Source organism: Meleagris gallopavo, chromosome 6 (genome assembly GCF_000146605.3).
Source record: "Meleagris gallopavo isolate NT-WF06-2002-E0010 breed Aviagen turkey brand Nicholas breeding stock chromosome 6, Turkey_5.1, whole genome shotgun sequence".
Lineage (NCBI taxonomy): Eukaryota > Metazoa > Chordata > Aves > Galliformes > Phasianidae > Meleagris > Meleagris gallopavo.
This window is the reverse complement of record NC_015016.2, coordinates 40,963,519-40,986,136: the sequence shown is the minus strand read 5'-3', so window position 1 is coordinate 40,986,136 and position 22,618 is coordinate 40,963,519. Positions and strand designations below refer to the sequence as shown.

At 37.1% G+C, this 22,618-nt stretch overlaps 1 protein-coding gene across 2 annotated transcripts in view; it reads right to left on the bottom strand.

Annotated features, from left to right (window-relative positions):
* The window catches only part of DNAJC13 (DnaJ heat shock protein family (Hsp40) member C13), a 52,649-nt gene that overhangs the window by 13,081 nt on the left and 16,950 nt on the right, over positions 1-22,618 (bottom strand). The window contains exons 15-42 of one of the 2 annotated variants that reach the window (XM_019616558.2): positions 22,221-22,376; positions 21,429-21,485; positions 19,975-20,096; positions 18,750-18,825; positions 17,672-17,767; positions 17,374-17,517; positions 16,111-16,125; positions 15,351-15,433; positions 14,038-14,191; positions 11,889-11,992; positions 11,657-11,816; positions 10,942-11,004; positions 10,518-10,619; positions 10,262-10,366; positions 9,368-9,570; positions 8,816-8,900; positions 8,460-8,614; positions 7,879-7,924; positions 7,488-7,642; positions 6,721-6,922; positions 5,881-5,996; positions 4,966-5,044; positions 4,282-4,417; positions 3,140-3,324; positions 2,523-2,597; positions 2,272-2,391; positions 1,352-1,531; positions 488-655 (exon numbers count right to left, since the gene is read on the bottom strand). In XM_019616558.2, coding sequence (XP_019472103.1) covers positions 488-655; positions 1,352-1,531; positions 2,272-2,391; positions 2,523-2,597; positions 3,140-3,324; positions 4,282-4,417; positions 4,966-5,044; positions 5,881-5,996; positions 6,721-6,922; positions 7,488-7,642; positions 7,879-7,924; positions 8,460-8,614; positions 8,816-8,900; positions 9,368-9,570; positions 10,262-10,366; positions 10,518-10,619; positions 10,942-11,004; positions 11,657-11,816; positions 11,889-11,992; positions 14,038-14,191; positions 15,351-15,433; positions 16,111-16,125; positions 17,374-17,517; positions 17,672-17,767; positions 18,750-18,825; positions 19,975-20,096; positions 21,429-21,485; positions 22,221-22,376 — 3,342 coding nt within the window. The remainder of the gene's footprint in view (positions 1-487; positions 656-1,351; positions 1,532-2,271; positions 2,392-2,522; positions 2,598-3,139; positions 3,325-4,281; positions 4,418-4,965; positions 5,045-5,880; positions 5,997-6,720; positions 6,923-7,487; positions 7,643-7,878; positions 7,925-8,459; positions 8,615-8,815; positions 8,901-9,367; positions 9,571-10,261; positions 10,367-10,517; positions 10,620-10,941; positions 11,005-11,656; positions 11,817-11,888; positions 11,993-14,037; positions 14,192-15,350; positions 15,434-16,110; positions 16,126-17,373; positions 17,518-17,671; positions 17,768-18,749; positions 18,826-19,974; positions 20,097-21,428; positions 21,486-22,220; positions 22,377-22,618) is intronic. The other variant, XM_031553962.1, reaches the window with a different exon arrangement.

Here is a 22,618-nt window from a genome sequence, read left to right as displayed (position 1 = left end):
TTCATAAGCAGGTTTAAAGTGTCAAGCTTTCCAAATACCAGGAATAAAAAACGTTAGTTATTTGGTACAGGACAGTCTATATTCTAATTTCTCTTTATTCTTCTTCAAGCTGCACTTCAGATTTTCCTTGTTTTGACAGTGGGTAGCAATTAATTGCAACATTACATAGATGACTTCCTCAGCACTTTCATTTAAAAGTTTAGACACCGGTCCCTAACATTATAGTCCTTAAACTACCAACGCTTAACTCTGCTTCTTTCCTTCCATGTTTGTCCTGCAGATCTTATTCTACAGGCTTTTGATTCTGACCATTGAGCCTGAGGCTAAAACAGGTTTTTGTTGTTGCCATTACTCCAACTGCAGAGAAAAATTACATTGCTGTTCTCTGTATCAGTTGGTGTAAGAGAACCCCTGTGCTTTAAGAATGTTACTAGTGACTACTTCTTCCATAACTCCCTAGAGAAAGTTTTGGCCAACAGATGCTTACCTCAGTAGCACTGACCACAGCAAGTTTCCTTGCAATATAGGGTGTCAGCATCCCAGCCAAGCTTTTTCTGATTGCTGGGTTTTCAGGTGTAGCTTGTTCTTCAGAGAGATACCCTCCAAGTCGACTCAAGGCTTGCAGACTGAGCTTGGCAAGGCTATTTGCTACCTCCTAAGAAATATAAAAGCAGCTTTAAGACAAGAACTAGCTGGAAAAGTAGCACAATAACTAGAAAGATTCATCCAACACTGTCACACCAAGGTGAACAAAACTCATGTTCTCTACTTACCTGCATCACTGATGATGCACTGACACTAATACTGTTACTGGCTCAATAGATGTAGTTACACATGAGTAGAAAAAAACTGGGTCACTGAAATGAGCCAAAAGCTACGGAAACTGTTACGTTAGATGGCTTTTGATCAGCAAACAGTTCCTGCTAGCAGCTGTCAAGTAACAGTATATGCCTTTTCCAACAGTGCTACAAGAGTTATTAGCTGAGGAAGAAGTGCCCAACTTAAAGGGTCACTAGTTAAAGAAAATGGACTGTGAGCCACTTATAGGCCATAGGCCAAAGTAACAGTGCAGCTCTGAAGTGGTACCTTAGATGTGTTCATGGAATCACTAGCTGAGACTCCAGAGTTGTTGTTTTTCCTTCTCCTAGCACAAATTTACCTTTTTACTATTAACCGTACATAAAAATCCTCCGCTGTGTGAAGTCTACTAGAAATCATTGTTCTTTAGTTTTAACATTTGTTCTTGCAATTCACTGATGCTAAAAAAATATTTGAGTACACTTATTTTATTAGTAAAAGATGGCAAACAACTACCCATGGTGTCTGAAATCCTGCACCTTTTTAACATTACCTGGTGATTAGAATCTTCACTTTTCTGAATACCGCTCTCCTCTAGTGTATAGTCATAGTTGAAGAGGTAACCCAGTAGGTACCAGAGAACTCCTGCTTGGAACAAGTGTGTTTGTAGCCAATAATCTAAAGCAAAGGAGCTAACACACTCTACTCCCAATGAAGCTACTCGTGGTATGTTCTGAAAGGAAAAAAATTCACTTAAGTACTTGTAACAAACAAAAGCTGACTGGCTGCCTTACCAAAGAGTCAAAACTTGTTAATCAGCACTTAGACGGAGACGGCAAAATATATGCAGTTGAAGTCCAGTGTTTGGTAGCCAACAAATACACCTAATTAGACAACATTCTTCAAGGAAGAGTCTTAGAATAGTTGTTTCTTAAGACTAGAAATGAGTGTGGATGAGCTAGGGCAATAACAATTGAAGGTAGCATAGATTCCCAGGCAAGTGTTTTTTGGCAATACATGTGCTGTGCAGGAACACCTATAGTCAAATACTATGTAGTTTCATTCAAGCTTTCACATTTTCACTTAGTATGAGAAGCTGGAGATGAGCTTGCCGTTCTCAATTCAATATAAACTCTGCACTTAAAACAAAATTCAAGTTCTAAGAGCTACCTTCTTGAAGGTTGTTCCCAGAAATTATGCTGATTTAAGAGTGTTTATACAAGATCTAACTCTAGCACATCAGTTATCAGTCAAAAGTATGTGAAACCTTGACAGTAGATTTAAAATACAGTCATTAAACTGATACAGATAGAAAAATCCAAAACAAGGCACTAGAGTTCTGTATCCCATAAAAATAAACTGGGATCTTACATACGTCTTTTCTACTGTGCTCATGTTTGCCTTAAAATGAGAAGATTGCCTTAAATATTTAATAGCTAAGTATTCATTTAGGAAAAGGACAAGGGCTCTTACCTTGCCATAATACAGTAATCTACAGAGGTCCTTAATGATGTTAGGCATTTCTGTAATTTTCTCTCTGCATTCCTCAAACTGAGCTGCCACACTGTAGCATTTACTAATATATCCACACACCTATAAAAAGAAATACTTCACTGGCACCAATTGAAAGGTAAAGGTACGTTTACAAATTCATCTTTTTTAAAATATATATGTACACACAGTTTCTCAGAAGACTGATACAAATTCAAGTTGCTACAACCTACCTGTACAGACATATCATCTGGCTTACTAGAATGAGTCAAGACTGCCACACAACGATTAAATGCTTCTTGCAATACCTGTGAGGATTGAATGATATGTAAGCTCAGTCACAACAAAAACTGACAAAGGCTGGCAGAAATAAAACAGGTTTGGTAAGCCCATATATACTGGCTGAATGGAATTCCTGTTTGACAAAACAGCGTGTTGCTCACTAGTGCTTTGTAGGAAAAATATCTTTCAAAGTGCTGGTACTAGAATTTGGGGCTTGTCAGCATTAATATGTGAGCAAATAAGCAGAAATGGTTTTTTGTGCATAAGTGGCTTCTTCATGTTTATCATTGTTCCACATACAGAATACAAAAGCCCTCAACGGCATCCAATAAATAAGTAGATAAACATCATATGTAGTTTTCTTATCCACAGTTGAGCAAACAAGTCTAAGTCTGGAAAAGAGTGTACTCTGCAAGAGATTTCTCTTACTATGTCCAGAAAAGAAAATATGTACAAATGCAACTAGGTCTCAAGAATGATCCCTTAATATATCTGATGACCTTTGCACTGAGGAATCTAAAAGACTTAAAACCAACAAAACCACCTTCATAAGTTTCTTTCAATCTACCTCCATTCCATTTTCTCTTCGCAGTTCTTCTGCATTTAATGCTGAACAATTGACTGTATGGAAAGCAAGTTCTGTGGCAGCAGGCAACAGAGGAGATTCTTTGGAAAACAAGAGGTCATCTGATGTTTCAATGGTAATAGTCTTAATCAGCATAGGATAGCCTGCATACTTGTAAGGTTTCAGCTCTGAAAAAAAGAAAGGTCTTGAAGATTACATATAGGCAGAGTTTATGCCATTTAAACCATAACATACTTATCAGTGGAACATATATGAGCATGTAAAGACCGAGAGTCAAAGAAAACCAACACTTAGGAAAACCAGAATAAGAGGGAGCAGCCCACACAGTCCGACTTCCTGACACATCACATTGTTCATGCTGAGTGGAAACTGACAAAATATAAGGGACAGATTCGCTAAAAGAAATACTTCAAGGTAAAAAGACTTAACTACAGCTCACAAAGCCCCCAGGCTAATAGCTTTCCAAATAATGTCCATCTCCAGGAAAACATCTGTTCAGCTTTGCTATTAGTCTTCCCTAAGCCAGGATTGTCTTAGGGTTTCAGAAGGAGCATGTAAGGTCCCATTTGTTTGGCACAGCAATTCTGTTTTAAATAGTTTTATTTTTCAATACTTTGGAAGCCAGCAGAGATAAAAGAGCTGGGATTAGGGTACTCAAGCCATACCCCTCTCTCTCGTTCAGGCCCTGAAAGAGGTGGTGTTACAGCTTACCCTTCAGGGAACTCCAGTCAGAATTTCTGCATGATTACACTTTTGTGGTTATTAAAGCAAGAAATCTCAGATATACCCAGAATCTGTTGTCTACTTACTCAGTGCTAGTGAGGACCTTTCTGAATAGACAGAAAGTTAGTCTCAGTTATGTATGGAGGAAGATTCAAACTGATTACTTCTGGAGCAGAGAATTTCAAAAATGACTTAAGCTTTTTCTAATTAGGTTTAATTAGGAATTTTATTTCGTGGAAAGAAGTCCTACTGTGAAGCCCACTACCAAGCTGACATAATGCTGTGGCAAGCAAGAAACTACATCAACAGAAAGCAGACTAAAGAACTTTGAAGGTTAAAGCTGACCACAACGTCCATTAAAGAAATGAATTTAAAACATTCTTCTGAGATAGCATGCCTACCTTCCTTATGCCTGTTGAAGAGGATGCTTTGAGTTTTCAAAATCAAAATGATGTTTTCAGGATCTGGCCCATCTATTACTTTGGCAGACTTTGTGCATAGAAACTCGTATGCCTTATTAACTTTCTCAAACATGTCCTGCAAATAAAGGTAACAACTTCCAAATTACTGCAAGTCTACAGCTCAATTTGTATGCAGGTAAAACAAAACATCCACCAGCCGCTATTCTGGTTTTGTTGCCTTATTATGCTTCAGAAAAATATTCTGAATAACCTCAAGAACACTTGTTTACAGTTGAGTTTTCTTCTATTTTCTTAACCCCACTATAGGAAAAAGACTAAAACTAAGCCTGTGTTACAAGAAAATGAAGTTTAATTGATAGTAAGAATGGGCAGAAGACTCAGTGTTTTTGAAAGTGAGCTATTCGCTTCTTTACATGCAGAGTAATTGTTTAAACTAGATGCTTTCTGAGATGTGGTTTGATCTGATTATACAAGAGTTTACTGTGAGAATCTTAACATTTGCTAAACAATATCAGTTCAATCACTCATCTGCAATACCAACTGGAATCCTGTAATACGAATAAAGATACAATGTGTAAGAGGCAGATAGAAAATTAAAGTGGACAGTAAGAACTCTTAAAACAGCAGAATCTGTCCCCATTTATTAGTATTAGTTATACATACCCTGCCTTCTGGATTCTTGTCTGGGTGATATTTTTGGGCCAGCCTGAAATAAGCTTTCCTGATCTTGCTTTCCTCATGCCTGTCAGAAAACAAATCCCATTACACCAAATAACATCAAAAAAAACCAAGCCTGAATTCTCAAAACACTATTAACAGTAGTCCCCAAAATTAAGTGAAAACAACAAGGCTTTCAATTTGAGAATCCCGCTCCATCACCTCAACTGACCAGGAAATCATGCAGCCACAAAACGGAAATTTCAGCACCTCTTGTTCAGATATACTAACCAGAAGGAACTTAAAGTTACTAAAGTTACTTATAAAAGTATTTTATAAAAAGAATATAAATGAGCTGTTAGTGATAAAAGTTAGAAGTCTGGATGTCTGAGTTCATAACTTGTAGTAAGTGTACAGCTCTTAATGCACTACTACAAAATAGTGGTATTTTTCTTCTAGAGGCCTGAAGTTAAAAACAAGTGGCAAGGTACTGAGTAAGAAATTCCACTGCTATCATCAAGAAAAAGGACAAGATTTGGCAGGTGGAAGGAAGGAAGATTAGAGAAACAGAGTTCTACTTTGAGCATATTCAGATTCTGCTTTATTCTCTGCTTAATATGCCTTAGTCTAATATTCACCATGTAGAATAGCCTAGAGAAAGTTAAGGAACAGTTCAAAGCACTTTTTCCAGTTTCAGTTCATCTGAACATTTCATAGTTATTCTCTCAAAGAGAGCTGGATTTTCAATGCTCTGTATCTCAGAAAAAAGCAATCTTCCATTGTTTAAGACATGGGTACAAGATATAACTGAACTGGAACCAGTAACTGGTTGCAAGTACTGAGATAAGCTTCAGTTTGTTCACTGTACAGAAGTTATTCAAGTCTAGTTACATACAACTTTATACATTGCAAACAACTTACTGTCCTTGTCCTCTGGGAAGGTTAAGAACTTCATAAGCATCATCTATTGACATGGTAGGTGGCTTCTTTTCTACCTCCTTCTTCCAGGCTTCGAGCGTGTCTTTCAGAAGTTTGATCTAAATAATTACAGTTTATTAGCATTTCATTAATACTCAATGCAGTACATATCTTTATTAAAGCTGCACTTTGCTGTAAAGATATCCCTATCTCACATCACCCTGAAGTCAGAGATTATTTACCTCATCTTTTTATTGTTAATAATTATGGTTCTCCCTCCAGTCAGGTAAGGGAACAAGACTTTGCTTCACTGCAGTGCTACATCTTATTCAAGATTTAGAGTGCCTATGTGTTTATAGAAGAGTCATAATAGAAGAGGGAGAGGCATTTAAATGATAAGCAGCTGTGAATTATTTCAAGAACCATAAAACTGCATAAGAGAAATTGACTAGACTGCTAACTATATGAAGATCTTATCAATTCAGTTAGTATCAAGCTTCTCAGTTTCCTCTACGGCACAGACAAATAAGAACTAAGAAATGTTTTCCACCCCCCATCAGCTGAGATTCACTGAAACACTGAAGTTGGATGTTTTTTTTGTTTGTTTTTCAAAGCCACTACAAGAACTGGTTAACCTTTGGCTGCTACATAGCATGAGGTCTATTCTGTTTTAAGATAAAGGAATGTTTAACCTGTTTGCTTATTTATTGAAAAGACAGGATTAATTATTTATTTCCAACAGATGTGGCACTTGATTTCCTTACTTGATTTCACCTGATGTTACAAATCCCATTATGAGTGTGAAAGAACAAGAACTGAATGGGTTCTAAAATTCTTACTTACTGGATCTTTAATTGGCCAGTCTGGAAATCTCAGTGTATCACAAAGATGCTTGAGGTAATAAATATTACAGAACAGTTCATTTTCCAGTTGTGGGTAGTTGATAACTGGGATAGGACAGTATTGGTAGAGTGCCCTTGTATTGCTTTGAAGGCGAGGAGTGAAATCAGCAAGATGAGCAGCAATCTTCTCTATCATAAGACGTCTGAAAGTTACAAAGCCAAGCACAGTCTCAAAATATGGTTACTGTTGAAGTGCATTCAACGACTTCTAATAGAAAGATTTCCCCAAGTTGTATGCCAAGTTATGGAAGGGACCATTGTTCTATTCTGTCATGAAGCTATTGAAAAATAACCCAAAGTGACATTTTTCCTCCCTCAATCTCTCTATCCAATACCTTCAGAATTTACTGTGACATTAGAGTTGACTCTCCTAGACAGGTGATAGTAGTAAATGAACACAAGTATAACGCAGCCTGCAGAGGTAGTGTATTCTCCACACAGGAAAGGAACTCAAGTAAGTCACAGATAGATGTCAAACAATGTCAGATGTTCACCGAAAAAAAAAATTTCCCTTCTTTCTGCCAATCTCCTTGCCTGTTATTTTTGATAGAAGCACAGGATACTGCCCACGCAAAAGCAAAAAAGGCATGCAGTACAGACATGGAAAACAGCTATTTTAGATTTCAGAGAAGTTAAAACTAAGACCTATTCAGCATGAGATGTAGTTGTTCAGATTCATCCCTCTGACAGAAAAAAAGAAAAGGTTACCTCATTTCATTGCTCCAAATTGCTTCTGGAGTGTCAAATTCCCCAAGAAATATCTCTGAAAATTTTTCTGGCTCATAATTTTCCAAGTAACACACCATTGCTTCAGGAAGAACATGTCCAAGAATACTTCTTTGAACTATATCTTGACTTTTCGTCTATGAAAAAACACAACACTGTCATCTCAAATTTAATCTGAATTCAGCTTTCCTAACCAACTCCAGATCTGGAAGACCCAACCCCCACCTCTCCTTTACAGATTCTTAATGAACTTAATGAACTCCCTTCCAATTCTTAAGAACTGAGAAGAAAAGCATGAAGTACTGTTGAAGCAGCCACAGGTCACTTGCAAAACCACTTGGAAACAGGAGATTATTTTTTATAATTTACTCACTTCTTCAGACTTGAAGGCTTGCTTTGTATGTGCATATTTCAAAAACCTAGAAAATAAATAGTATTTTTTGTTTTCATTGATACTTAAAGCACCTTTGAAAGATAAGCAGAGCAATATAATCCAGCTGGCCACACATTTTCTTCAAAATAAAAGAGTAACAATAACCACTGAATGAATCTGAAAGAAATCCATGAAAATCTTGGGAACCCCACTGAGTATTTCCATGTTTAAGTATTGCCTAATGTTCACCACTGTAGTTTAAAGGCCTTGTTCCCAAAATCTTGTTTCTTCCCCATAAAAACAATTGAAAACAGAAGCTGATAGAGACAGCCTTTCCCTACAAACTCCTTCCTGCATCATTTCATAGATGGAACAAGACAACACTTCCCTCCCTGGCAGGGTCATAAGCAATTAATGTTGTTAGCAGCTGACCTGACTGTGTGGTAATGATTCGTTTAGAAGAGAGCTTTTGCCAGCAGTCTCACATTGGTTCTAACAAAACACCCCCAGGAGTGTTTAGAGCAGTAGCCATTTCAAGTAGAACTGGTCAAAAGGCATTTTAAGTTATTCTTTTTCCTCACCTTGCAATAGGAAGCACATTGGAACCCGTGTACATCATGATAAAGAAGAATACTCCACTTAAATAGAAACGAGGTAACTGAGGATTATCTTGCATGACATGAAACAACAATATAGCAACTTTTTCCACAAGTATAGGATCAAAAGTCAGCAGCAACTGAAATCAAAGAACATGAGCATTTACATTAGCTGCCCAAGTAATTCAAATTACCTACCAAAAATTCCAGTTTTAACCAATCAAGTTTCAGGACAAGTAATTCAACTTCAAAATTTCATTTAAGGAATACTTCATACAAAAACTAACAAGTTCAAAGTCAGGCTTTTACTCATTTCCATGTATTTTTGGACAGTTGATTACCTGAGTGATATGAGGAAGGCAAGTACTATCTGACAGGAGTCTCTTCACTCTAGGCAAGGGCCTTATAATAGCATTGTCTTGATCTCTAAAAAAATAAGTTGGTAATGCATTAAGCAGACATGTCTTCACTCCAGCAACAGTGAAGAACCTTATTAAGCCATTAGTATCAAGCTATTCAAATCAGATTCAGTGTAATTCTAAGTTGTTGGGTTTTTTTTTTTTTTAATTGGACGTTCTAAGTGTAGTTTAATACTATACATCAAAGACACTTTACTTCCAAGTTAAGTAAGAGCCTGTCAGTCAGAACAAGGCTTTGTTGTTGTGCATTAGGAACGTACAAAGCTTGTGCATAGATTCTTGCAGTTCTTATCACAATATTAGTACTGTTTCATTTAGAAACTACTTAACCACAGGACTAATTACTAATACTAAAAGGATCTTTAATACTGTTCATTAACATACTACTTGGGTTCTAAGAAAAACTTGAAGACAGAACTTGCATTTATATGTCTGCAAGACAGTTAACCACTTCAGCTGAAAATTAGTGTTTACCTGCTGGGAAAATATCCACACATTGTGATGAGCATGTTGAGTATAAGGGTAGCAAGGTCAGTCTCATTCAACACAGCCTGGCCACTGGCAAGCAAGCACCACTTCAGCTGAGGAATGACTTGTAGTGGTCGCCAGCCATCCATACCTTGAGCCCAGCAACGTGTTTTTGAAGTCAACTTTCCACTATCCCACAGTTCCTGCATCTATTGCAAGATAAGAGACAATTTAGTTGATTCACGCATTCAGAATGGCAGACTCTTCCACAGTTCCATGAATTCTAACAAAACCAGTTAGTAAATATGAAGGAAATGTAGACAGATTAGTCACTGCAAAATCGGGGCACAAAATGATAGACAGTATCGCCAAAGGCATTTAAAGCTTTCATCTGCTATTGGGAAGAGTGACTGAGATGTCAGAGTGAATGCTATTTTAACAGAACGGATCGAGGCTTTTTCTGGAGAATTTAGACATAGGCAGTTCACTGTATTTTTCTATTTTTATTTAAAACAAAACAAAACAAAAAACAAAACCAAGAACTCATCCACGTCCCTATTTCTCTTTCCACTCACCCAGTCAGACAGGAAAGAGACCTACAACTTTTAGGTTAGAAGAGCCAAGTCACTTGAGGTACCCAGTTACTGCAGTACTGTAAAGAGAGTTCCAACCACAGAGAACTAAGATTTGCCCCTTAAGATGAACTAAGAATTTATGTAACAGAAGCTGTAGGTTACAACAGACAATTGCTGTAATAACTGTTATATCAGTATTTGTTTCACAACTAGGTCTTTGGTTGCACATCCTCTATATCTTTAGCAGACCTGGTTCTTGGCACAATGCCCCATCATCCAGATGGAAATTTCTTCCATCAAATTTGAGTCAGAAGCAAATAAATACCTCTTGAAAGCTGTAAGGACCACTCCTTTCTTTGTCAGCATTGCCAAAGTACCATTCTTTCTCACTCTCCCTCTTCATATCAGGCGCTGCCTCAATCACGTTGCTCTAGAAATCGGTAAGATCAGCTTCAGTGCAACTATCACATTTCCACAGGAAATTTAACAAAAACACTGATTTTTTTTTTTATTTTTTATTTTTTAAGTGTTGTCATTTTAGCAAAGCAATATATGAACAGTAAGAAACAAAGGCTGCATACCTGCAGAGGTACTGTAGCTCTGCTTGTGTGAAGATGTGCTAGAGTGAGCAGATCCACAAGGATTCTAATTCCATTTGAATCCATAAGGTCCTTCACATTTTTCTGTTGATAGATGAACTGAGTTAACAAAATCATTTTCTAGATAAGAGTTTTTACAAGTACTGAACAGTTTTATCCAAGAATCTATTGTGAGGAAAGTTAAAGCATTAGCTAAAATTCCCAGGATAGTATGACCACGAGAATACCTACATATTTCCTTCAGTTTTCTCACCAATAAACAACAGTTACCATGACCCAGAATACACAGCTTTAAAGCCTGCTTTGAGATCTGATTTTTTCTTAAAGTTAAACCTGAACGACTACTTCAGCCCAAATTATACAGCTGAAAGACCCATGAACTGTTAAGTGTACAAGGGTACCTTACCTTATTAAGGATCAACTTGTTGAGAAACAGTATCAGTCTATCCCGCTCAAGCCTATCAGTGCACTATTGCAGCAGAAGAGAACAAATCAGTGTTTAATAGGATATGAGAAGTTACCTTCAAGAATCAATACAGTTGTGCCCACAAAGACCCATTTACTTTTTTCCTGCCCCAAATAATACTACTGATTATTAAATGCATTATTTACGCACAGCTTTCTGCTACTGAAATTGAGAAGTCTTGTTCCTATCTACCATCGTCTTTTTTGCACTATCAAGAATCAAGGCAAAATATGAGACTGGTTCAGTTACACTTATATCTAAGTGATATAATATCTATATACATATTTAAGTATAAGCCATATCTAAAACCCAAACTGATGTGAGCAAAAAACCCCCTTCTTCAGACTACATGGAGATGTATTTTTGCAAATGTTGTCAAACATGATTCAGCAGACACACTGAATGGCCAAAGCAGCTACCATGAAAATACAATCCATAGCATGTGTCCATCTAAGGTACCATTTCATTAAGTCTGAGGTTGTTGCCATTATTCTTAAAGTCAGCATTTCCAAATATGACCTGGAACAAGGTCATCCTCTTAGAAGCTCTGTTTCTTGTGCTCGCTTCAAATTTCACAGCAACTTGAAGAATCTCAGCATATGCTGGACTAGCTATATATAAACTACTGTTTCACATTGTTTTACATAACTCTTACCCGTTCTAACATCCCAACAATATATTTAGTATCTGAAAACGGTCCTATTTCTTCATGACATCTTCCATAAACAATGGCCAACGCCTGCAGACATAGGCATTTCATATTTACTTTTGGAGTAAGCAGGAAGCGATGGTAGAGCTCATTGAAGAATTCATATCTATGAAAGAGAAGAGGTTTTAGAAAAGAAAAACAGACTTCAGAGTAAGATAAGGTTTTAGTAATAACTCACGATTTTTTGATTGCTCCACTCTCTTCAGTTTCATCTTCTTCCAGTAACAATCTCAAATAGTAATCCCCTATTTTTATTTCCTCAGAAAGGCACTCATATTTTACCTATAACATAAAACAGGTTACTCAGTGAACAAAAAAAAAAATGCTCTCTGTTAGGTTTTTGCTTGCATATACATTAATGCATTTCCTATAATCTGAGAAAGATTAAAACCATTTGCAAATCTGTGGTTAAAGTATACATCTAAAAATAAAAAGCTTAATTAAGCTCAACTGTTGCTGCTCTGAACAAATGAAGTATCTGATGTCACTGAAATTCCAGCTTCCAGTCTTTAACTAACTTGCATCTAACATCAGTATTTTTAGTAACTTGGATAACATGATATATTCAATGAGTCAAGCTTTAATAAGCAGTTACTGCACTGCAAGATATTTTACTCAATGTTACTACAAGTATGAAACCCAGCATCACTTAATCGCCAGCAATACTTGATATTATACTAGGTAATTAAAGTTTAGATGCATCAGAATACACACAGAGAAACTGAAGTAAAATTGCATAATGAGAACCATCATTAACTTTAGGACAATTATATTACATCTTATCCATATGCCTTGCTGTTTAATGGTTTAAGCATTTGGCAAGCACCTAATTCAGAGCTAACTAACTACCACAAGCCACTCACTGCAGTAGTTGTTCCTATCTACCATTTGCAGACAACTTTTTGTGGCCTCATAACAGTGACGTACAGATTAAGTGATAGGACACAATATGATGAGGTGTCAGTAACAAGCAACCTTCCAGAGCAACTTCAGACCACAGCTCTCTTTGCAAAGTGACGTATTCCACAGCTGGCAGAGTAGCCTCTGTCATCACTACGTGAGCTAGCTGAAATACTTAAGAGCGTGGTTTGACGGTGTTGATTTAAACAGCAAGCATAAAGGAGCAGCTGTTTTAAGACCACACTGCAGGATTCCCCATCAAGTCAGTCTCAGAATATTCTGGGCGGTAACTGCAAGAATGCTAAGCAATACATTCCAGTAGCACAAGCCACAGAAGGAGCACAAAGTGCGTATGGAAAGTCTGTTTTAAAGCTTCAAATCTGAGCTTTTGATTCTGCCCCAGTTAGCACCTCTGCAAGTGCAGAGGCTGGAGTTGAGATAACAGATACTGCTGTGCCTGCTTCTGACCCATAACTGAAGGATGCAATACAAACCCAAATTTAGCTACTCAGTCTGGTGTGATGGGGATACATGCAGTCCTACAGTAGTTCTTCCACTTTGATGACTATTCTAACAGATCTGATACTCATATGACATCTGAGAATTTCTCAAAAGCAGCAGTTTTACTTATTTCGCCCCTGCTCAAATTTTAACATGAAAGTTGTGACAACGTTGGTATTGGCAGTATCTATGAATACCTTATACTTGAATTCAAGTGCGATTGTGTTTCGCTTTATATTACACGTTACATGCACAAATCTCTACAGACCAAAACAGTACTTACACAAAAGCAGAGTAGAGGAAATGTTTTCCAGTAACATGCTAGTAAACATCTGACAAGCTGTTTTGAGAAAGCTAAATTAGGACTATATCAATCCCTTAACAGGAGCCTGCAATGCTATTCTGACTTCAAGTACTGCTATTCCTAGAATGTGAAAAATCTTCAATCTATAATCTACTGAGCAACATGGTTTTAACCACATACCCACTTCATGGTTTGACAGGTCAGTACTTTATTTCCACCATATCTCTGTGCTCCTAGAGTAATTAAGACTAGAAACTTGCAAGCAAGAAGTGGCTCACAGAACTACCCAAGACAAGTCTCATGAACACTCAAAACCAAGTACGACAACAAGTGTGGCAAAAGCATCATACCAACTTGCCTTCATTCCTCTTATGCAAGTATAATTTATCTTTAAGGTGTCACTTGTCACTTAGCAAGACTGAAACCTCTTCAGCCTGACAACAGACAATACCACCCATCCATAGCCTCAAATTCTGGCAGTTTATTCTATAACCCCAGAAGAATTGTAGCTTGCAGTCAGGGACTTTCAACACAACATGTACTCAGGCAGCTAGAAACAAAAAAGTGACATTTTAATTAGCCATATTTTACAATGCAAGTTCTCCAACAGAGAGTCATTTACCTCAAACTCCTGATGGTTCCACGAGATAACACTAGCACTACCAAGTTCTCTGTCAATATTAAATGCTCTCATTTCAGATTCAAGAGTATCTCTGAGTTCTTCCCGTGTTTTGAAGTTCCAAATCAAGTTTGATCTAGCATGATCCTGAAGAAATCTAGGAAAGAAGTTACAAAGTTTAAACTCCTCAAACATCATCTGAAAGTCAGACAAGAATCAGCTAGCAAGACAGAGAAGGCTAGCATTACCGAATCTTAATTAGAAGGCACTGAGTAGCAGTCTCTAGTTCATTAGAAAAATTACAGTCATTTGCTTTTATACTGTTTTCATTGTCATGGACATCTAAAGCACATTATTTATTTTCTCTCTTTTAGCTCAGTTATCTGCATGCAGCTGATGAACTGGGTATTTGCAAGCTGTTCACTGTATATCAGGAAGGGCTAGAAATGAACAACCACCCAAAGCAGCAAAAAAAGCACACAGCTTGTGTACATTTTGACCAAGAAGAACAGTTTATGCAGGAGAAAAAGTTGATATGTCAGATGCCACAAGACAGTCAGAAGATGCTGTTCAGTGACAGTTTAAAGAAAATGTTTGGATCTAGAGACTGGCTGAGAGCACTACTTGAATACACAATCAGGAGGATGTGAATCCTCCTTTCACAGAGTATTTATTTAGAGACAAAGCACATAATTTGATGCTTTGAAACATCAAGCACCAAACACTTAAGTCTGTTGAACAGTCAGCTTTACTAATCCATTTCACAACACTCCCAGCCAAAAAAAAAATGATGTTCACTTTTTTTTCCCCCAGATGGAGGTCCCTCCCTTTTAAACTTTGATGGTTGTAAGAACTCACAGATAAGCAAGCTACATTTAGAACTTGTGACATTATTTAGAACCCAATATACAAAGGTTTTCTCCCCTTCAGCCTTAAGTTCATTTTTATTCAAGTTAATAGGTTACCAATGAGCGTACAAGTTGATGCATCAACATTCTACAATATTAGTATATTGTAATGTTTTGTAAAACTTTGCTTTAGCCTTCAGCATCATGGAGACCTGCACCTGTAGCTTGTTGATCCCTTTTTGATTCATGAAGTAATAAAAGATGTAGCTTGATAATATTAGAGAAGCTTTCAAATTTCCCTTCCCCTTACCTATCTTACAATTTTGCAAGTTTCTGTTATTAAGCACATACACCATTTCAAAGCAGGCAACAATTGGAAGCAATCCACAGGCATTCAGCAGATATTAAAAATATCCATCCAGATAAAAGTTGAATCAGACTCCCACCATATTAATTTCAGTATTTTACCTGTAGTAAAAGAGATCCCAGTTTGCTTCTATTTTTATTCTTTGCCGTCGTTTCCTTAGTATCACTGGCTTTTGAATAACATTCTGCAAAAAAGCCAAATTTAAGAAATTAACAATAACAGAGAATCCACGTTTTCCCTTTAAAATAAATAAGCTGGGGTTTTTATTCCTTCTAAAGCTGTACTTTAAGTTAAGCCTCATTAATAAGCTCTCTTTCCAGTACGCAACAGTAATAGACTTTCACAAGTGTTATTTACACTACACTAAATCATGCTAGAGAAACTTTCAGCTCTTTCACAAGTCAGTTGTTTAAAAGCAAGTTCTCTCTCACTGAGAAAAGCTTAGCTCCCACCACCAAAGCAGTCTCAGTGCTAGCAAGATTACCAGCATAAGTCAGTATGCTTAAATACTGACCACTTAATTTAACCATGCAAGACAACAGTACTGTTAATGCTGAGCTAAACAGGCAAGCAAAGCTTTGAAAACGGCTTCCAAAAAAAAATAAAATAATAATAATAATAATAATCCACGACCAGAAGTTCCAAATCTGACTTCTGGAGAAAACGCCAGAAGACGCCAGAAGACTACTTAGTTCTTGAAAGAAAGTAATTAAGGTAAGTCACATTAATACATCTCAAACCCGACTTGGCTGCTGAAAGGTTCCCTAGTTTGCTCAAGCATTAAATCAATGTTATGTACTACATGCAAACAAGAGTCTGAGCAACATAATTCACACGCATGGCTGAGATACACAGACTCACCATATTATTTCTGTCCTGATTTTAATGGCAAGTTGGAAGAAAAGAAAAAAGGAATGTTTAACAAGTCACAATCGTTGAACTAATTCAAGGTGGTAATAACAAACTTGCTAGTACCCTTTCAAAGCTACAGTTGCATATATGTAAAATTCAATAGCTCAGAACCCTGGACTGAAAAGCAATCAATCACTTAAGCTCAGTATACAGACAAGGTGCTTAAAGATGTTTGCTGAGATTAATACTGCAAAACATCCTGAAGTGTAATTCATCTTTACGTTGCCATTTTCCACTTTTTCCATTCATGCTTTGCTTTGATCCTAGTTCAGTATTATTCTGCAGAGTATCTATCAAAATTCTGCACCTCATCACACATCAAGCGTCAGCAACATTTTAGGAAGTTAAGGATTTCCCACGTTCAAGCTTAGCGTTGCAACAGATCAAGTACGAAGACTGGTGTGATCAGTACTTCACATTCCACTGCTCTTTCCATCCTTCCTTATAAGAAAGGAATGGTAGATTGCTTCAATTTCCAGAATGCGCAAAAACAAGTTTAGTCATGAGACTAAAGAAAGTTAAGGGGAACACCTCATGATTCAAAGTCTGTCGCACAGAACACAAAAATAGAATAATGAGAAAAAGGAGACCTCCTACACTCAATTATAGTTTCAGATCAAAGCAACCACATATCACTACAATGCTAAACTTAGTTTTATACATAATCTTTTGTAATTTAAGCACTGAAATACTTGACTTGCTGTGCAGCTTTGTCAGCCTTCAGTGAAGTTCAACTGATAAAGAATTTGTATTGTTGGAATGCAATACAAGGCAGTATTAAGCTTCAAGTAGGTCCCACCACATACAAAGCACATCATTTCAGAAGTAAACAACTGTTTGGCTATATTTGGAAGAAGTTATAGATGTTTTTGCTACGTTTCAAAGAATTTCCTATTCTCCAGTATAATTAAAAATGGAAGAGATGCACATAAGCTGCACTGCAGTTTGGTAAGATGCACTAAAACAAGAACAAGTTAAAGCTTAATCTATATTCCAAATGCATTTGTTGACTACATTCTTTGTAGAACCCATTTCTAACAAAAGATGAAGACTAGTAAGAGTCAGAATTTAGTAAACAGAAGCAGAAGAATGAAATTTCTCATATGTCCACATGTCTATTACTAGAAGTTTTCCTATCATTTCATGGAGATGGCGATGTTCCTCCCTATGCTTAGTAAAGTTGCTGTAGGAGAGAGCTTTAAGTATTTTTACCTCTTTTTGAGCTATTCCCATTCTGTCTCGCCAGTGCATCAAGACTAAATCCACTTTCTCTTTGGCAAATTTTTCAACTTCTTTAGCAGCTTTTCCAGCTAGTCTCTGCCACTCTGGCACTTTATTAAACTTGCCATATTGATCCTGCAGAATAAATACCATTAGTTAATAAACCTGCAGCTGCAAATAACGTTAGATGCAAATCAGTGCAATATTTAAATTTCTGCATTAAAAAAAAAAAATCACTAGGACTACACATGTGGAGAATGCAGAAGGCAAGACAGGTGCATTTACTTACAGTTGCGATTTTTAAGTTATCTCTAACATGCATCCTATCAGCATCTTTTTCAGGAACAGGATCAGTACTGTCAAGGTATGCCAGCAAACCTGGTGGCTTAAAAACATTTAAAACCAGAGTGAACACACCTGCAGCTGAAGGAACTGAAAAACATTACAGTAGACAACAAAATGCTTTCTTTAAAATAGAAAACTTCAAAACAGGATGAATATTCTGTCTAAACCCTGTATGTAAAGCTGCAGCAGCTTTTGGTTTGTGTTAGTGAAAAGCTACCATCCTCAACAGACAAGTAATTAAGCTTAGGTACAAAAGAGCTCTTTTGCCTATATCCCATTTCTTAAGAGAAAGCTTGTTGAAGCTGAGGACTGCAGAAAGAGGAGATCCTACAGTAGTACTGAGGCAGATGAACACTGAGAAGGACCCGTGGCACGACCTCTCGTATGGACACATGACATTAGAGACAATTTTCTCATTTGACTAAGCTTTCTGGAAGTCAATAACCAAGAAAAAGGACAGCCCACTTTGCCAAAGATAAAAATTAAAAATACCAGTTATTCTAAGCATAATTTCTCCAGATTTAATTCCTTACAACACTACTTGATAAACTAGTTTCACTGAAGCAACTTAAAGAACTTCTCTGAAAAGTTGCAAGAATGAAACAACACAGGAAGTATCAGCCAATATACAAATTTAGCAGAGTTATAAGCAACCAAAGCTAGAAAGGCCTGAAAGCATAAGCAGAACTGTTGCTTTAACCCTTACAAGCATTAAGCACTAGGGACCATTGTTTACCACATCACCCACATTTTTGTTCTTTCAATCAATAAAGTCAGACACTATTGTGTTGAACATTATTTTTTATTTTTTATTTTTTATTTTTTAAGAGTGGCTGGAGAGTAATATACGAATCTTAGGTGTTTTATACAACCCATCAGTATCCTTCAAATAGATGCCAGACTGCTGGGCTTGCTGGCTGAACATCCCTCCCCGATGGAAAAGCAGATGTTTTAACTATAGCATATCCCAAATTTCCTAATACTGCAGCAGATTTTACTGTCTATATTCCATTTTTACTCACCAAAATACGTTTCAGCAGGTTCATAGCAGTTTTGTTCTCAGCTGTCCAAAGGCCAACCAAATGTCTACTTAGCTGCCTGAAAAAAGTCATTGAGATAAAAAAATCCTGCAAGTTAGTATTTTATATAGCTTCATAAACTACAGAAATCTATACCCTTACCATGCTGGTGAAATGAAGATGAGCAAGAGGTTTGTGGTCTTAAGTGCGTAAGAGCACAAAGCAATATATTGTTCCAATTCAAGTAGATGCTCAGCATGCTTTGATGTGTTGGCTTTAAGAAATTCTAGTGAAGTTAGTGGAACAGTAGCAGCACATGCTTTTTGATCTAGTCCTAAAAGAACACTTGAGCAATAGAGCAGAAACTAAACATCTAATTTAGGTGTAAGTTTATCCAGTTGCTCTTAAGTTACAGTTAGATTTAAGTTCTTATTAGGTGCTCTACTTGAAGTCCATAACATCAGTTATTGGCTAGGATAGCCTCCTCTGGGAGCCTGCCTTCTGTGCCAACTGACACTTTCTGCCAATCTTTGTTAACGATGGTTCTAATGTGTTAAACTAAAGCATTACTTAAAATCAAATTGTAAGTAACTCCAAACAGAACGTATAATGATGGAGGGTTTCTGAAAGACAGAGCAGCAACAAGTTTCACTGGTTACTGCACTGCTTCAGCAACTTCTAGTGCTTCAATAAGGTGCATACCTTCTATAGTCTTATATTAGGAGTGATAATGCAGTTGATTCCCCCATTCTGATCAGCATGCCCTCAGACCTGCTCTCAGAGCTCTCAAGTTTTATTCATTGCTGAATTTATGGAACAATTTCTGCTGTGGCAACTTCTCTCAGACAAGATAGTTGATACTAACTGCATGCAAGATGCCTGAGGTATGCATACTAGGATTTATGCAGTTGCCTAATAAAGCTGAGCCTTTTTGCAAATTCAAAATATTCTACTTGCTTTTTGTTTCCCTGAATATTTTCAAGAAAAGCAAAACAAAACAAAATTTGAGCTTTTCATGAACAACTGAGTCCCAGTTTGGCAAAGAAACAAAATCATTTTGGCTGCAGTCTCAGGTCAAGTTTGCTCTACTTAAGCATTCCATCTGCCGAAGAAAATATCATTCTAAAGGATTGCAAGAATTCTTTCCTGAGCTCCCAGTGTATCCAGTGTGAGCTAGGCCATTATTTAAGACTTTTTAAACATGATATATCAAGTGAGACTGACATACCTATTAGTAAGCATCCTCTGATCTGTGCTTATTGTAAACATAGCAGTGTGCAAGTGACGAGGTAAGGCACCTTCACTGAGGGCAAGATCTTGCATTTTGGTAGCAATCTCTTTGTCTCCTTCCTTTGGAAACAGGGCAAGATGATTACTAGAGAAAGAATCTTAGTTAAGCTGTTTTTATCTTAGTCTACAGTTCCAAGACCTTCTTGACCATCAGCTATGTCAACTAATATCTAAAAGCCTGAAGCTACATTACAGTGTGTTTTAACTGCAAGTTTTCAACAGCAAATGATCAGAGTTGTAGTAAAGTCAAGGACCAGATGACTGGTAGTTTTATCTATGAGGACAGTAACTGGATAAGTGAAGATATGTAAGACAGCTCCTATGATAGATCAGGAGATCGGTTACACATTTATAATTACCATCCTCACACTACAATTGCAAGTCAGGATTAAAAAAAAAAAAAGAAAAAGACAGCCACTAATTGTTTGTTGCTTGAATTTGGTCGATAGGAACTATTTCTAACAATGGCTTGGGCTTTCTGTTTTAGACAGCCACATGGTTAAAAGCCACTCATCCAAAATACATTGGCTGCAATGAATAACTGAAAACAACACTTTTGTTCCATTTTTACTTGGCCATGTCCCTCTTTAGTTCAAACGATGAAAGTCACTGAGAACAATATAGCAACATTTAGCTAACACTATCTGGTGTATCAGTGGAAACCTGCAGATTTAAAACATCTCTATTTCAAGTGTTCATTCACTTCCATTCCAAGAAACTACTAGATGCAATTCAGATGCATAAGCTGTTGTGACACAATGAGGCTCTAACTTAAGACCTGAGCGCTGAGAGTCAGTTAGCAAGGTCACAATACAACAACCATGAGCACCCCTCCAGAACTATGGACTTGGCCCATGCATCATGATATAGCTCTGGTATGAAAGCTATCCAAGTCAAATCCTTCATTAAAGCAAGAAGAAAAAAAAAAAAAACAGAGGCTGACATAACTAACTTTCTCTGGAGCACTGCTGCCTGCAAATTCCAGTTTCCCATTCCATCTGGCCATTTATTTTTAAAAAATCCCCCAAATATGGCTTCTCCCTAAGATACCCTCTTTAACATGCAGGACAAGTCTAGTGGTTCTAAGGTATGTGATTGAGCTACATACAATATTAACAGCCAAACCTTGACTGCAGTATGAAAACATGCAAGGCACTACCTAGTGTCCCAACCTGCATGCCTTTTAAACTCTCAAGTGCAAAATACACCAAGTTGCTATATCAAAACACCCAGAATTAATGTAGTGTTCTGTTCTTTAACCTCCCCCACAAAAATGGGGAAGCTAATGTAACATTAACATCAGCTATTGTTGAGACAACACTGAGATTGCACTTCTGAAGTAAGCAATGCATACTTAGTACACTATTCCAAGTAACACTGCTGAACTCTCACCTCTATTATTGCCTTCATCACCAAACCTGCTCCTTTCACAATTGCCATGGAAGGGTGCTACAACAGAAAGTTGACAAAACAATTACTGCAAAATTCAAAGACTACATTATCCACGTGATTCAGTCTCCTTAACTCATCTATATAGATCCTCTTAACTCCAGCTCCGGGCAAAAATTAATCTAAGTTTTGTGAAAGTTAGCCCTAGGAAGAGTTTCAGTCCTACACCTTTGAACAAGATTCTGTCAAGCAGTCATCAGATGGACTTCTGCTGAAAAAGTTAATTCTTCTAACTGTTATTCACAGAGAAAGTTGACAGGAAGAAGGTCTAGCTTAATATACAACTTGCATTTTAAGGTATCCCCAGAAACACACCTCAGATAACTTTATTTTGCAATGATTTAGCACATCATTCACTATAGAATAACTCCCTCAAGTCAACTTCAGAAGACAAAGCAACAGGCAGAAAAATTTAAGGTGGATAAAGTTTAAGAACACTAACAAGGTGAGCACTAGACAGACTTATTTTTCAGTAGAGCCAGAAAAAAAAAATCATACTGAATAATTTCTTGCTCTAATGACATTAGAATTCATATTTACTTACTAATCAATGTCAGTAGAGCAAGAACAACTCATATTTACTGACTAATTAATGTGTCTGATAATACATACTCGGCATTATAAGCAGTTAACACTAGGGTTTCCTTTTAAGAAACTGAGAGGAAAGTCTGTATTTTAAGCAGTAGCAGGACTGAAGTCATTTCAGACAGCAGAATAATAATTGCCAAGCCTCACCTGAAAGAGCTTAAATAGTGTTCTTCCATTAGTTGCCACCATTTCCAACAACATGTCAAACTGCTGCCCTTCAGTAGTCTCACTATACGGAGCACATAGGGCAAATGTCAGGAAGTCCAGAAGTGAACTAATTACTAGAGCACCTGTCCCATGATCCTGGAATTAGCAGAAAAACACTGCCATATTACTCACAGTAACGACACAGTACTGACTCTTAGAACATACCAAAAGATTCACAATCCCATATATGAGTGCATTGCAAATTACTTTTTCTACGTTTTAAGTCAGTAAGTACCAGTTAATGCTACCATCTTAGTTACATGGAGCACCCTGCCTTTCATATTAAACCACACAAACATTTTTTATTATATGACATTCCCCGGATTCTTCAGTACAGA